Genomic DNA, 13,563 nt, shown 5'->3' with positions numbered 1-13,563 from the left:
TAGATATCATTTCACCCCAATCCTTAAAAATTAAAATGACTTTTGAAGTACAAATATATTTGTTTTCAAGTAAGTTTTTATAAAGATACTTCTGTGAAAAATACAAGTATTCAAGATCTGTATTTGCTTAGCAAATAACTGAACACAGAGGTCGTATAAAAATAAATGAGAAAAGGAGGACAATTTCAAAATCTCTAACAAAAGCTTACAGCTTTTTAAGAAAACCTTTGTAGAAGAAATACTACTAGAGTAGGAGCTATCATAAAGCTATTGTTTGAAGTACAAAGAGGATTCCCCAGCAGACTGTCTCTCTCTGTGCCAGGCTTAAGCAAGCAGCACAATGCACCCAAAGCAGGCTTGGGAGAGACCACGCTGCCCAGCTAAACACTTTCACTCTGGGCATTAGAAATCTTTTTTCATGAGGGCGCACAGCAAAGGCAATGGCCTTGGTAATGGTAACACTCACAGGGTCTAATTTTATAAGCAATAATTTAAGAAAAAGAAAATATTCACATACTTCGTTGACTCCATAGTATTTTATAATGATCCAAGCATCAGATTTTCTAGAAAATCTGTCTATTCAGTCACACTAAAGCTGTTGAAAGAATACTCCCTACTCCATTTTCCAAACAACATTATAACTCAGCCACTTCTTACTTCTATCCAAGTCTTCCTAATCTTCCTCACTGACACCCTCCCATGGGAAGAATTGCACCAGAAGGAAAAATATCATAATAAAATCTGCTACTTTCACCAAGGTTTATGTAGCCAGGAATAAAGATCATAGCAGTGCCTGCTGCTGGGAACTCTGTCCCAGAGAACAGCGGTCAGAAGCCAGCTCCGTGGCGTCCTCGCCAAAGCAAGGCTGCAGGAGCGGGATAGCGGGCAGGCTGGGAGGCCAAAGCCGACGCTGTCTCCCGCACTGCACCGCTGCACAAACAGCGCGGCAGGCAGGCAGGAGGCTGGAGCAGAAGCACAGCCAGCCCTGCGCTGCCCGGCGCGGCTGCACCGACCTGGAGGCAGGGGTAGTGCGTCCCACGAGCTTTTAGGGAATAATGGTAAGGCATGCCCTTTACTTTCATATGTTCATACACTTCAAATAACGGAAGATTGTTAATAGATAGAGTACCTTTAATTTGAATAGGGTTAAACAAAACAGGTCCTGCTAATGTTTTGTTCAGAAAAGGTTAAAACTACACAACATGGAGGGGAAAAAAGAAAAAAGTCATCCTTAACACACACACCATCTCAAAAGGAAGACTCTTAGCAAAACAACTGTCAGTGTGATAGAAAGAGATTCTGCCCCAACTTAATCAAAGGAAGCAAGTGACTTTGATGCATTCTTTAATGTGCAACTATGGGAAGAAAACATGCAAGCTACTCATTTGATATCTAATATTAACTGTATAGCATTTCCAAACTGAGTGATCAAAGGAAAGTCTCAGTCACTGCAGTCTTATATGACAGTATTCTCTGAAGTTTGCTTTTATCAAAATGCTGACCAATGTGTGTGTGGGGGGGAGATCAATGACATTTAGACATAGTCATCATTAATCTTCACTTAAAGCAGTATGAAACTGCTAGGGAACCCTCAGTGCTATCTAAGGTTACAAAACTTGGAGAGAGATTGACCATGTGCATACACAGACACATGCTATCTCCCTCCCTCACCTTCATGCTCATCTGAGAATTAATACACAGCATTTAAAGTTTGAAACAAATTTCAAGTTTGAAATTCTAGAAGAAGGAGAGCTGTTCTTTCTCTCTCAAAAATAAAAACAAAAAATCCAAAACAAAAACCCCTCAAACATCCAACCAGTTGGTTGAAGCCTTTCTTGGTTCTGCATTATAAGCTTAAGGTACGTGACATACAGCTGATACAGAATAGAGGTCAGTTCTATTATTTCAAATTTATAATTAACGTCTATGTCACTACAGTACCTGAGCGGATCAGTTGAGATGCTGCTTCGTGTTTCCAGTGAGGTCCTGAGATGATAACAAAAGAATAAAATTGCAAAGTATTAAAACTATTCAAAAAACTTGTGTACATAAATGTCAAATGCTTTGCTCTACTCCCCTCCTTGCCTTTTTAATTGGCATTCTATAGTACCTAGCATGCCATTAAATATATTATGGACACTATTTAAAAAAGTAATATAATAGCAGAACATCACCAACAACAGCCATTTCCTATATACTGGAGTAAGGAAAATTGAAGAAACATTTTTGCTCGACTAGTCAAAAACGCAATCAAGTTTCAATACTCCATAAGCATTCTGCTCCCCCGACTCCTTGTATTTGTCATCTGCTAGTGAAGATACTTTGTTATACGAATGTTTTTCATGCAAGTTGTGCTGTGTGTACTATCACACTAAGCATTTCCAGAGCCTCTCCTCTCCTGGGCAGCCTGGCGCTGTGGCACCAGCAAACACCTGAATTGTTCAGCCTGACCCCATACACCGGAGTCTGTTGCTGAGCACAAACATCCCCCCACCGCGTTGCCACGCTGGAGCCAACGCGGGGTTTAGGTGTGCGCGCAGTTTCAAGACCCTGAAGGCCTCCCCACCTGCCGGGCCGCCGGCAAAGAGCAGCCCCGTGCACAAACCCGGCCGCGCTGGCGCAAGGACGGCGGCACGGGGCCGCTCGCGGGCCAGCGGCTCCTCCACCCGCAGCCCAGCCACCGAGCCCAGCTCGCATGGCTGCCTGGAACGGGGCCGGCAAAACGCTCCACGAGAGCGCCCTGTACACGATACAGAATTAAATTTTAGGGTGAAAATTTTCCCCATAGGCTGTAGTAAAACATTAGCCAAAGCCTAATAATAAAGACACCAACATAATGTTAGAAATAATTTTAAACAGTAATTTTGTACTTATCCATTTATATTCCTTACATACAAATTGCCATAGATCAACTTTTGATCATGTAGTCATGAATGCATGTGGTCTGTGGAGGTTTATAAAATTAGCATCAGAATTCCATTAATTATATTTGCAGTGGGTATCAGTAAATTAGGTGTAAATCTTCTATTCCCAAGATTACTGGTGTGTTTGCAGAAATAAACAGGATTGTGTGAACAGAGGAAGCTACAAAACACAGCGCACGCAAAAATTAGCTGTACAAGAAAGGAAAGAAACCATATTGTCCAAACAGCCTTGAATTAAAGATCAAACATAGCTTTAAAATAGCTTTTAAGAGGTTTTCCCACCCTGTAATTTGCTTCCAGCAAAGTTCAAGATTTGTGAATAGTGGTGAATTTTGAGGGGTGCCTCGCATGCGTTGGCTTGGTGCCCACGGTGAGCTTCACCATGGAAAGGGGTGAACCTCACCTACTGCTTAGCAGGTTTGTTCCTTCCACCGCCTGCCTGCGGGAGGCCAGCTTGCTCGCCAACCCGCCTCTTCGCCTTGCTTTTAACACTGATTTTGAAATCTTCTCTTAACGGTTTTGGCCATTGTTGCTATAAATAAGCCTTCACCAGGCTCAGGGGCTTTGGGCAGAGCAATGTGTGGTGCATAGAGGAAGCTGCTGATGAGCCTCCCTGGCTGGCACTGCATGGGCTGCAGCCTCAGTGTTGCTTTATATATATATATATATATATGTGTGTGTATATATATGTGGGTGTGTGTGTATATACACACATATATACATATATACACACACACACACGTGTGTGTGTGTGTATGTATGTATATGAAAACTATCTACATGATTTTTTAAAAATAAATGCATAGGAAGAAAGCAGCATTCCCACCACAAAAACACCCATCTCGGGGCTGTCCAGGAACATGACTAAGGCTCTGCTCACTGAGATAATTGTCAGTCAGTTTCCCGGTTGTCCCTAGGGGCAGCTCAGCGTGTTAGTAGTAACAGCGCTTACCCGCCTGGTAGCTGCGGTTAGAAAACCCCCAAACGCCGCTGCTCTAACCGATCCGGCCGCCGGCAAGGGCCACGGGCCCGCGCTGCCGGCGGGCTCCCAGCCCGAGGCGCTCGGGAAGCGGCGCCCCGCGGCCGCAGCGCCCGCGAGCCAGGACGCTCCTCTGCGGAGAGGTCTGCCAACGGTCTTCTCAGGTGTGACCAAAGTAGGGTCAAACACAGAAAGAGCTGCGTGAGCGGCACTCACGGGAAGAAACCTCTCTGGATGAGAGCCACGGGACGAGTCACTACCGCCCAGGAGCAGGAAACCGGGAAATACCCTACCGGGGGGAACGTTCCCAGGCACAAGCTGCTGCTGCTGAGCCTTGAGCTGGGTCCCCACCCACGCACCGCGCTTGCCCCCCTGGGAAATCACTGCAGCAGCCTGGCAACGGGGGAACGGAGGAAGGTTAATGGCCAAGGAAAGAGGCAGCAGAGACAGGAAAGATTTAAGTTTAATATCTGTTGAAACATCTAGACTTAGAGTACAGAAAATTTGATAATTCTCATTGAGCTGACGGAATAATTTTTAGTACAATCCTTCCCCTTGCTTCTTTACAGCTAAGATCCCATTTAAACCTTTTGGTTTCTTTCCAAACTTTGCTCAAAGATAGAAAGTTAACTTAAAACATAAAAATAACCCAAATCCTGAACACAGGGTCATTAAGCCACCCCAAATAAAACTCATTCCACACACAAAAAAATATTTTTTCTTCTTTCTGCCTCAAGTAAAAGCATACAAAAGCCATTCTGTTTTAGGTTACCTCAAAGCAAGCTTTGGTTTTTAGGCCTTTTTTCAAATGAACAGAACTGGGGAAAAACATAGCACACAGCTCTAAAGAAAACCAGCAGGAAGGTCCATTACTCCCCCCTCTTTATTCCTCAACGGGGCCCTGACTCAGTACTCTTGTTCATACAAATTCTTGACATTTTACTCATTGCCAAAACTGTAACTAAACCTGGTACAACGGCTATACCTAACTGGATTATTTGAAGCCAATACAGTCTGCGTGAAGCTTGAAGAACAGACATAACAGGTGGCAGTAACAACCTCTTTCAAGGCCAAAATAATTCTGTAAATTATAGATTTATGTAATTCCGAATTAGAAATCTCCTTAGAATTTACATTGATTTCCCTTAGCTAGCACAAAAATTATAAAATAGCCTACTGCTTCAGAGTATTGGGTAGGAGAACTAACGCTGTCTAGACGCGCTACTCCGGAAAGCTGCACAATGAACAAACCCGAGCCCGCGGCGTTTCTGACAGCAGGCAAGTAGTATTTAAAATATCATATTCCAAAATGTTTTAGCAGATTTAAGTGAGATGCTTAAGATCAGTTTCTTGGTATCTTGAATAATGATATATTCTGTTCTGAGGATGTTATTTTTTGTGATGAAAAAAGATACCGTTTTCTCATAAGCACAAAATCACTCTTTTTGAAAATTACCCCTGGGCCTGCATAAGAGGGTGTTCCTTAAGCCACACGGACACAGAAAAGAGAGACAATAAATGCCTTAATCAACAATCTGAAGTCTTGCTTTCTTCAGCTTTAATGGTAGAGAGAATATTACTGATTTCGGAGAGAGCATTGCAGGCAGAGACCTCAATTCAAATCGCTCTCTTTCTCAGTACGGGCCAGTGGCACACTAAGCTATTAAGGTATTTTTAAGAGAGGTATCAGTGTGACTAGGGCAGCCACCGATAACAGCACCGCACAGTAACTCCGTCCTTGCCGAGACTGGAGAAAGAGCAGACCGCGACAGGCGCTCCAGCAGGCCAGCCCCGGGGCAGCGCTACGAGCCCTCGCGCTCCCGGCCCAGCACGGCGCTACGCGCAGCTTCGCGCCACGCCGAGCGGACCAACGCGCGCGAGCCCGTCGGCGCTGCCGCCCCGCACGGCTGCGGCTGCCGCCCCTCCAGGCGGTGCCCGGCCCCGCGGCCCCAGGGGGAACGGCCTGCTCCCGCCAGCGCGGGCGGCTGCAGAGCCCCGACTGCTCCGTTCCGTTACCCAGAAGGCGAGCGAGACCGCAGCACTGCGTATCCTAATGCTGCCAGAGGCTACAAGGACCTACGTATCATGATCAGACATCGTAGGAACACCAAGAAGAAATTCCAGCACAAGAAAAGCCCCAGTGTCCTTCATCTGACGTGGAAATGCACCACTGTGGCACATTTTGGGATTTGATCCAAATAAAATTACATATAAACATACCCTCTTTAGTTAAGAAGTGAAACCCTCTGGAAACAAAGATATGCTGCTGCAAACGACAGCTTGGAGCGTGCACGTATAGGGAAAAGGCAAAGTTCAGAGCTCCACCATGCCTTCGACAGGCTCTAACAACTACAGACAGGACTGCACACAGCATCTTTTTAACATTGAGCAAAGGAATCCTGCAAAATATATTAAATATTTAAGATACTGTGCTAGATATTGCTCAGTGATTAATTGCTGCTTCTCAATGTCTCTGTACAGATACGAATTCCTGTTAAACCAGCTGCACACAAAAGAAACGAGCAGCGTTAGAAAGCTCCGATGCTGCGATCCTCCACACGCTCACTTACAAAGGCGACCTTTCTTGGTATTCCAAAGTGCAGGTTCATTAAATGCAAATATTTACCCTTTGGGGGCGGGGGGTGCCTTCCTAATGCTGTACTTCCAACAACATACAGCAACTGCAGCACCTTGTCTTTAGCTCGCGGCTCTGCGACTTAGGCCTAAAAGCAGCCGCGTTATCATGAAGGTACTTAAAGCGCGCAGAGCTACCAGCCGGGGAGAGGCCGGGGAGGGAAGGCAGCTGCACCTCCCGCCCCTCGGGCGCGCGGCGCTCCGGCCCAGCTCCAGCGCTCTCTCTCAGCCGAGCACAGCCGGGCGCAGGCATGGGCCCGGCCACGGGGGACGGGACGCCGCGCTCCCGGGTGCTGGGGAAGAGCCGGAGCCGGCAGGGCCGGCTGCCCAGCAAACCGAGCTGTAGGAAATTCTGCTTTGAATATCAGGGATCAGAAAGTAACGAGGAGATCAGGCTCCACCCCGAAATTAAGAGGAAGCTGATGCTGCTACGGCTGACAGCTCCGATGCAATGTTTGCCTGGATGAAGCGCCATTTAGCAGGCAAGCAGCTGTGTCCTGCACTAATTAGTGCAATGCAAGTGAATGTAGCTGTCTTAGGAAATTGAGGCAGACTAGTACAACCGCCTGCTTGTCCTGCTCCTGCACGTTCCCCTAGGCATGGCCCTGGCCCCGCGGGACCCTCACTCTGCTGCTGCAGCACGACTCCCTTCTGCCTCAGTTCTCAGCAGCTTGTTACTCTGTGGGGGGAAATATGGCGAGATTTTAAAAAACGAGCATATTAAAAGCAGAAGCTAGGAATCTAATAATGCTTCTGGTAGCTACACTTCTCTTCGGGTCTGCCTCACAAAACCTGTCTCACAGTAGCCTGTTTGAACCGCAGAGCTACAGAACCACAACAGTCTTCCTCCGCCCAGGCCCCCAGCAGGGCACAGGTACCACAGATTTAAGCATTACTCTACCGAGATTAGTCATTGGAGCAAAAACTTAACACAAGCTGAAAATATGGTTCAATTAAACCTTTATATATATATATATATATATATATGTATATATGTATATATGTATATGTATATGTATATATATATATATATATATACACAATTTAATAGCATTTCTGACATAACTGGTTCTGGTCACCTATGAAAAGTTAGCACTAAGGAGGAGTGTTAAAGAACACCCTTGGAACAGTTCTCCTTTTTACTCTCCCTTCCCATACATTGTGCTCTGAGCATTTTAATGAACCATTCAGACAAGAAAGCACTTGAATATGTGCTTAAAGTTTCCCTAAGGAATAAAAAGCTTCCCTCAGTTGGGGCTTGAATGACTTGGCAAATTCCCGAGCGGAGTTCAGTGGAGTTTGCTGGTATAGAGGTTTTGCCCAGCTTTCAGCTGGGAAGTCCATCACACTTCCTACCCTTACAAAGGGCAGCTCGCTTCCCAAGGCCTCTAACAGCTAAAGCTGGATTACGAATCTAAGCCCAGATAACTAACTGTTGAGAAAAGCAACGGACTGATAAAAGCTTTCTCCTGGAACTTTTCCAGGTATCACACAGCTAAATGACTGAAAGATTTGCCTCAAAGGAAGGAACACAGCAGAGAGAAACAAAAGCTTTAAGACTTGCAGGACAACTTGACATACTGGAAACTTAACCGAGTTTGTTTTGCACTGCGTATAAGCAAAAGACACAAGCTTTCCTTTATTTTTCCTCCTTTAGGACGAGCCTTTTGCATCAAAGTTCCTATCATAATTTAAGGAATCTGCAAAGGCCAACACAGAAGCATATATCCAAGCACTCACTTTTATGACATGCTTTCTAAACTAAAATATAATCATGGTACCTCAAATAGTTTGAAATTGGATAAGAAAAGCAATACCTAGGTACCAACCATTCCATCACAAACCTAAAAGTCATCCAGAAATGCTCAAATTAGGAAGCTCTTTAGCTATATATTTTATTATTATCATTATTTAAAACAAAGTTGGGGCCTGCATACTAGAGCTAACCTGTGAGAGAGTAATGACGTGGTGATTTGGGGAAGCTACCTTTCTGACAAATACTCTAATTCAAATTTTGTAGTAAGGCATCGTATAGTGAAAGATATTGTTCAAATCTTAATTTTGAGAGAATCTCTATATTTATTCCTGCAAAAATTTTTAAAGGTTCAGGAGCCCTCCAGTCAAGACTCTTCGCTACTGTCTTAGGAAGTTGAAGAGCTCAGTAACTGTGCATGCCTCCTGTTTAGGCACTCAACTTGGGATGCCTTCATCCAGCTTTTCCCAAGGAGCTGCAAGTCCCCTGGCCCTTAAAGAACAAACCTCCCTCTCCCTTCAAAGAACCATCCTGATGTCAATAAACAGTTAAAAATTTATCATCTATCGAACATCTAATCAGCGCTGTTATTCAAGGTGGTATCTTGCCAGAGGAATTGTTTTTGTATTAAACTACTGCAGCAAAGTGATTTCAGGTTTAGTTAGAAGTAAACCCCATCACTTAAACCACAATTATTCCCAGTTACATGAAGATCAGATGTTTATAATGAAGCTCCACTGCCACTTGCAGCTCAAATTTAGAATGATAAAAACAAAACAAACCCATACATGTATCACAGGGATTGAGGTTTTCCAAAGAAGGAAGAGATAGTGCATTGCTAATATCAGCAGCCAATTGTATATAATTCAATTTACAGACATTAAACTTTACAAATCTATGGTTAATTCGCTGCAAGGCAAATGTCCAGGATGCTAATGTAATCTGAGAACTAAAATGTTTGAAAATGTCTTGTTCAATAATATGGCTGAAAATTTGCTCTCCATTAAAACTTCTGATTTGTGCCTACCATGGTCAGACGTGGATATTTTCCCTTTTTTGTTTAAGAACCAAACAAAATGATGATTCTCAAAACAATGTTTATCACATATCTGAAAACACTTTAACATTATGTGCTAAGTCTCTTAACTTCTGCAAATTATGCACTTTGAGAGCGTCAGGCTGGTTGCTAACCTTTCTGTGCGACTGCTCACCTGCAGCGTAAGCAGCACCATGCCATTGACGGGGAGAAGCACAGAAGCTTCAGGAGAGATGCAAGGACACTTTGCACAAGTTGCCACACACATCTCCAAGTATGACAAAGTCCCAAATACTGCCAGTATCCCTGCAAAGTATTCAAGATCACGTGAAGAATAATGGAAAGCAAAGGCTGTTGAGCAAATCTAAAATGGATTCGTAGTTTTAAACTGGTGCTTGAATATTGTATGTCCCTTTGTAAGCTATACTGTTGCTGTCCTTGTACATCAGCTACCATCAGCTTCACACAAGAGTGACACAGTGAAGTAAAAAAGAAAAGAAAAACTGAAATACATACTGTATCCCAAGAGCACAAAGACTTAAAGACTTCATCCTTTAAGATACGCAGGCCATTTCTTTTGGGTGTATGCTTCACAGGTAGTTAAGCACTTCACGCTTACAGACAGATCAAGGCCTAGAAGACGCGTTGGCTTGGAGCAGTACGTGGCTGCTGTGCCGCAGCAGCAGCCCAATGGCACTCGAACCCCGCTTTCACACAGGTCTGGGGAGTAACCACTTGCTCCTGGTGCAGGCATGAGCCGGTTTGGCCCCCCTCCCACCCTGTTCGCTCGGCGGCAGCAGCGCCGGCAGCCGAAGCCTGTGCATCTCCCACCTACGACCGCAGGGTGCAGGCACCTCCCTGCTTAACGGCAGGCCGAGCAGCTTGCATAGTGCACCTGCTTTCATACATACAGAAGAACAGAAGGCTTAAAGAGAAACCTTATTCTCCTGTACAGAGCTGCATAAGCCACTGCCTGTGCTGCTGGAATCTATTTTTATTTCCTATCATGATAGGAAATAAAAAAAAAGCTATTTGTTCCTGTAGCTGGCCAGGAACATCATTACTACAGTTTAAGAATTCATGTGACTTTCAGCCTCTTTCAGTAGATTCACTTGCAGTCAAATCATGACTTTTTCTTCTCTTTTTTTTTTCTTTCTCCTGTGTGTCATTTTTTCTTTAACTAGTATCAGACAAGAAGCAGTAGATTACTAAGAAAACCTAAGAATCAATGTGCAGAACCTTTTATTTTCCAGGAAGTATAACAAATTATACAAGTTGTTAAGTAGATTCAGACTTGTGACCAATGCACTGTTTCCCTGTTAGTCACTAAAGTTGAATCTATTATATTTCAGAGATGATAAAATTAAAAAGACAGAAAAGCTGCATAGTCAATCCAATGATTTACATTGGAGCGAGTATCTTGCTTTCTCAGTCTGTCACAAGATGACATTTCTTTTAAATATCTGAATGCTACACAGCCATAGTAAGCATTTTACTAGATCAGTTCCCACTGTTTGGCTACAGACCTACTGACTTGAAAATGGGGTTAGATATTTTTCTTTTTATTTTTTTAAAAAAACAACATTGTTTTCTGGAAGAAAAGGCTTACATATGTAAGGTATGAAGTACACGCCAGCAAACTGTTCCAGCATCTGAAAACAAGCACAACTGGAGCTACATCAGCATGTCTGTGGCAAAATAATAAAAAGAGGGGTTAGTCATGGGCACGCTGGAGGCCGCAGCGCAGCCTAACCCCCAGAAAGAGAACATGGCTTTTCAGCTAACTACATGTTAAATTTAATGGGTGTGCTGCACGAATGTACGGAGGCACACTGATTTTTAAACATGCAGCAGGAGTTGGAGCAGCCGGTCCCGTAACAAGAGGGACCCGCAGGCGCCCGGCTGGGTTCTGCTGGCAGCAGCCACCGCCACGAGCCAGGGCTTCTGCACCGGCCCGCGGGCCGCTCGCAGGCGGCGCATGTCCAGCGTTTGGGACTCCAAGCTTTAGGAGTTTATTTGTCCGCTCTGGTATTTTATAACATACGTAATTTAATTGAATCTCTTGCGATAATTTTCGCTACACTGACTTTTCATAACAAAAGGAGCCGGTTGAAACCGCAGTAGGATGACTGCATACTTCACATAACCACAGAGTCTGAAAATGATTGCCATATTCCCTCTAAGGTCCAAGCAGTATTTACAGCCGCTCGGTCTGGGGCGTTTTTGCACCCGCGGGAACAGGAGCGGTTGCAATGTAAACGCAGCACGCACGCTACGCTGTGCCACACGCGGCCGTCTGAGAAGGCCCCGGCCCTGACGGCCAAACGGATGCAGCTGCGCACGGGGCTCGGGGAACAACCGTACCAGAGAAACCTCCGTAGAAGGGTTTCGCTTGTATGAGAGGAACAGATTACAGACACGCTGTGAAATCGTTTTTAAAAAAACATCAAAACACAAAGAATACAGAAAGAAAAAGTCAAAATATCTAATGACAGCACTATTGCTTCCCCACCTTTCAATTTCATATTTATTATCCAAACACCAGTATACCATTTAACTTTCAGTACCAGAAAATTGGATGAAACAGATGACTGGCGGGAGCTTAAACATCTGGCATTTCAACTTGCAAGCACGGCTACAGCAGCAACTGCTTCCATCCTCAGGTCCAGCCACCACAGCTCTAGTTTTCTCCCTACCCAAAGGTTTCTCAGAAGCAGTATCTTACATGGAGACTACTCATTATAACATTTGCCTCCCACATTTTCTTGTTCACAGCTAAGCTAAAAGTGGACTTTCTGAAAATGGACTAAGTTTTGTTGCTGTGAAAGAGACATGAAACATGAAACCAAAGCTCAGGATTCAGTTAGCCTCATCCAAAGCACATCCAAACAGCAGGTGTCCTGCTGTTCTCCGTATACACCTAAACCTTTGCCTCCCTGTTTGCTCTTTGAGTATCCTGCAGTCTTTGATGAAAATATGTTAAATGAGTTGACCAATCCATGTCACTCAATCTCTTTTATTATCATTGTTTTTAAAAAGCACTGCCTTGGTGCACTGAAGTGATACAAATCTAAGCAGCCAAGTTGTGGGGAGGAGGGGAAGGCACGACAGCCAAACCACCACTGTTCACTTCTTACCTGGAACCCCATAGCAACACCAGCTTAAATATATTTTCACTGATCTCCCTTAAAATTATTATGAAAGGTTATTTTTATTCTTCATTTTTGGAAAGGTCTGATTATAAATCAGAAAGTGCATCTTTGGGCTTCAGAAGAGCTAACCCCACTTGGAGAGCACCTCAGTTTAATGCCGAATCCTGGAGCCGCCAGCAGCGATCTCATCACTTCCCTGGCCAGCTGATACCGGCAGGCGCAGCTGAGAGCTCACCCACGACCGAAGAACAAAGCTGAGCAGAGCGGCTTTCATCAGACACCTCGTGGCCAGCAAGCAAGCAAACTTGTTTGTCAGAAACAGCTGCTACATCTAAGAGATTAAGCAGTGCGCTAGTCACCCATCCTCTCCAGTGTCAGCCTATATGTTACCTGACTAATAATACAGCTCGTAGGATTACAAAATAAAACTACTTAAGTAACATTTCCTGACTGAGACTAATTATCTGTACTACAGCAGCCTCTGGCAAAGTCTTCTCATAAAATATCTATTACAATTAATTGAATTCTCCATAAAGACCTATTTAATTGAGGAGGAGATTTCAATTCTATCCAATTTTCAGGTGTGAAAGAAGATAGAAGATATTCAGAGGTGAACGAACTAGGATAATGTCTTTCAGAAGCACGTTTACATTAAAGGATTATAATCTGGGTTGATATGTGTCCAACAGAGAAAGCCAGTGATTCAAGAGCATACAAATAATACCCCAAAGAAAAAATAAGTAACTAATGAGTGCAAAAACAAAGCACTTGCTTAAATACTATAAAGGGACTTTTTTTTTCCCATGAGAGCCCATACCTCGTGTACAAGTTTTCACTTGACCATAGAAAACAACAAACATAACTGTAGGAAGAAACAGGAAACATCAGGGACTCCAGCTTCCCAGCTCGCTCAGCAAATACCAGCAATCTTGCAACTTCTAAGATTCAATCCCTAGCTCTTTCAAGGGAAAACAGCAACACCCATGCTTTGCAGAAGTGACCACAGCACAGTACATTAATTGCAGATGAAACTGGTCACTCATCATGAAGAAGAAAGCCAAAAAAAACCCAGCATCTTTGCAACC

General features: G+C 44.1%; 1 protein-coding gene across 5 annotated transcripts in view; it reads right to left on the bottom strand.

Annotated features, from left to right (window-relative positions):
- IQSEC1 (IQ motif and Sec7 domain ArfGEF 1) overlaps nt 1–13,563 on the bottom strand; it is a 328,601-nt gene that overhangs the window by 151,480 nt on the left and 163,558 nt on the right. For 2 of the 5 annotated variants that reach the window (XM_062586055.1, XM_062586047.1), the window contains one exon: nt 1,942–1,986. The exons of the other annotated variants lie outside the window; for them this stretch is intronic. In XM_062586055.1, coding sequence (XP_062442039.1) covers nt 1,942–1,986 — 45 coding nt within the window. The remainder of the gene's footprint in view (nt 1–1,941; nt 1,987–13,563) is intronic. 5 annotated transcript variants of the gene reach the window in all.

This window comes from Rhea pennata, chromosome 12 (assembly GCF_028389875.1).
Source record: "Rhea pennata isolate bPtePen1 chromosome 12, bPtePen1.pri, whole genome shotgun sequence".
Taxonomy (NCBI): Eukaryota; Metazoa; Chordata; class Aves; order Rheiformes; family Rheidae; genus Rhea; species Rhea pennata.
The sequence above is the reverse complement of the archived record's forward strand: the minus strand, read 5'-3'. Positions and strand labels throughout refer to the sequence as shown.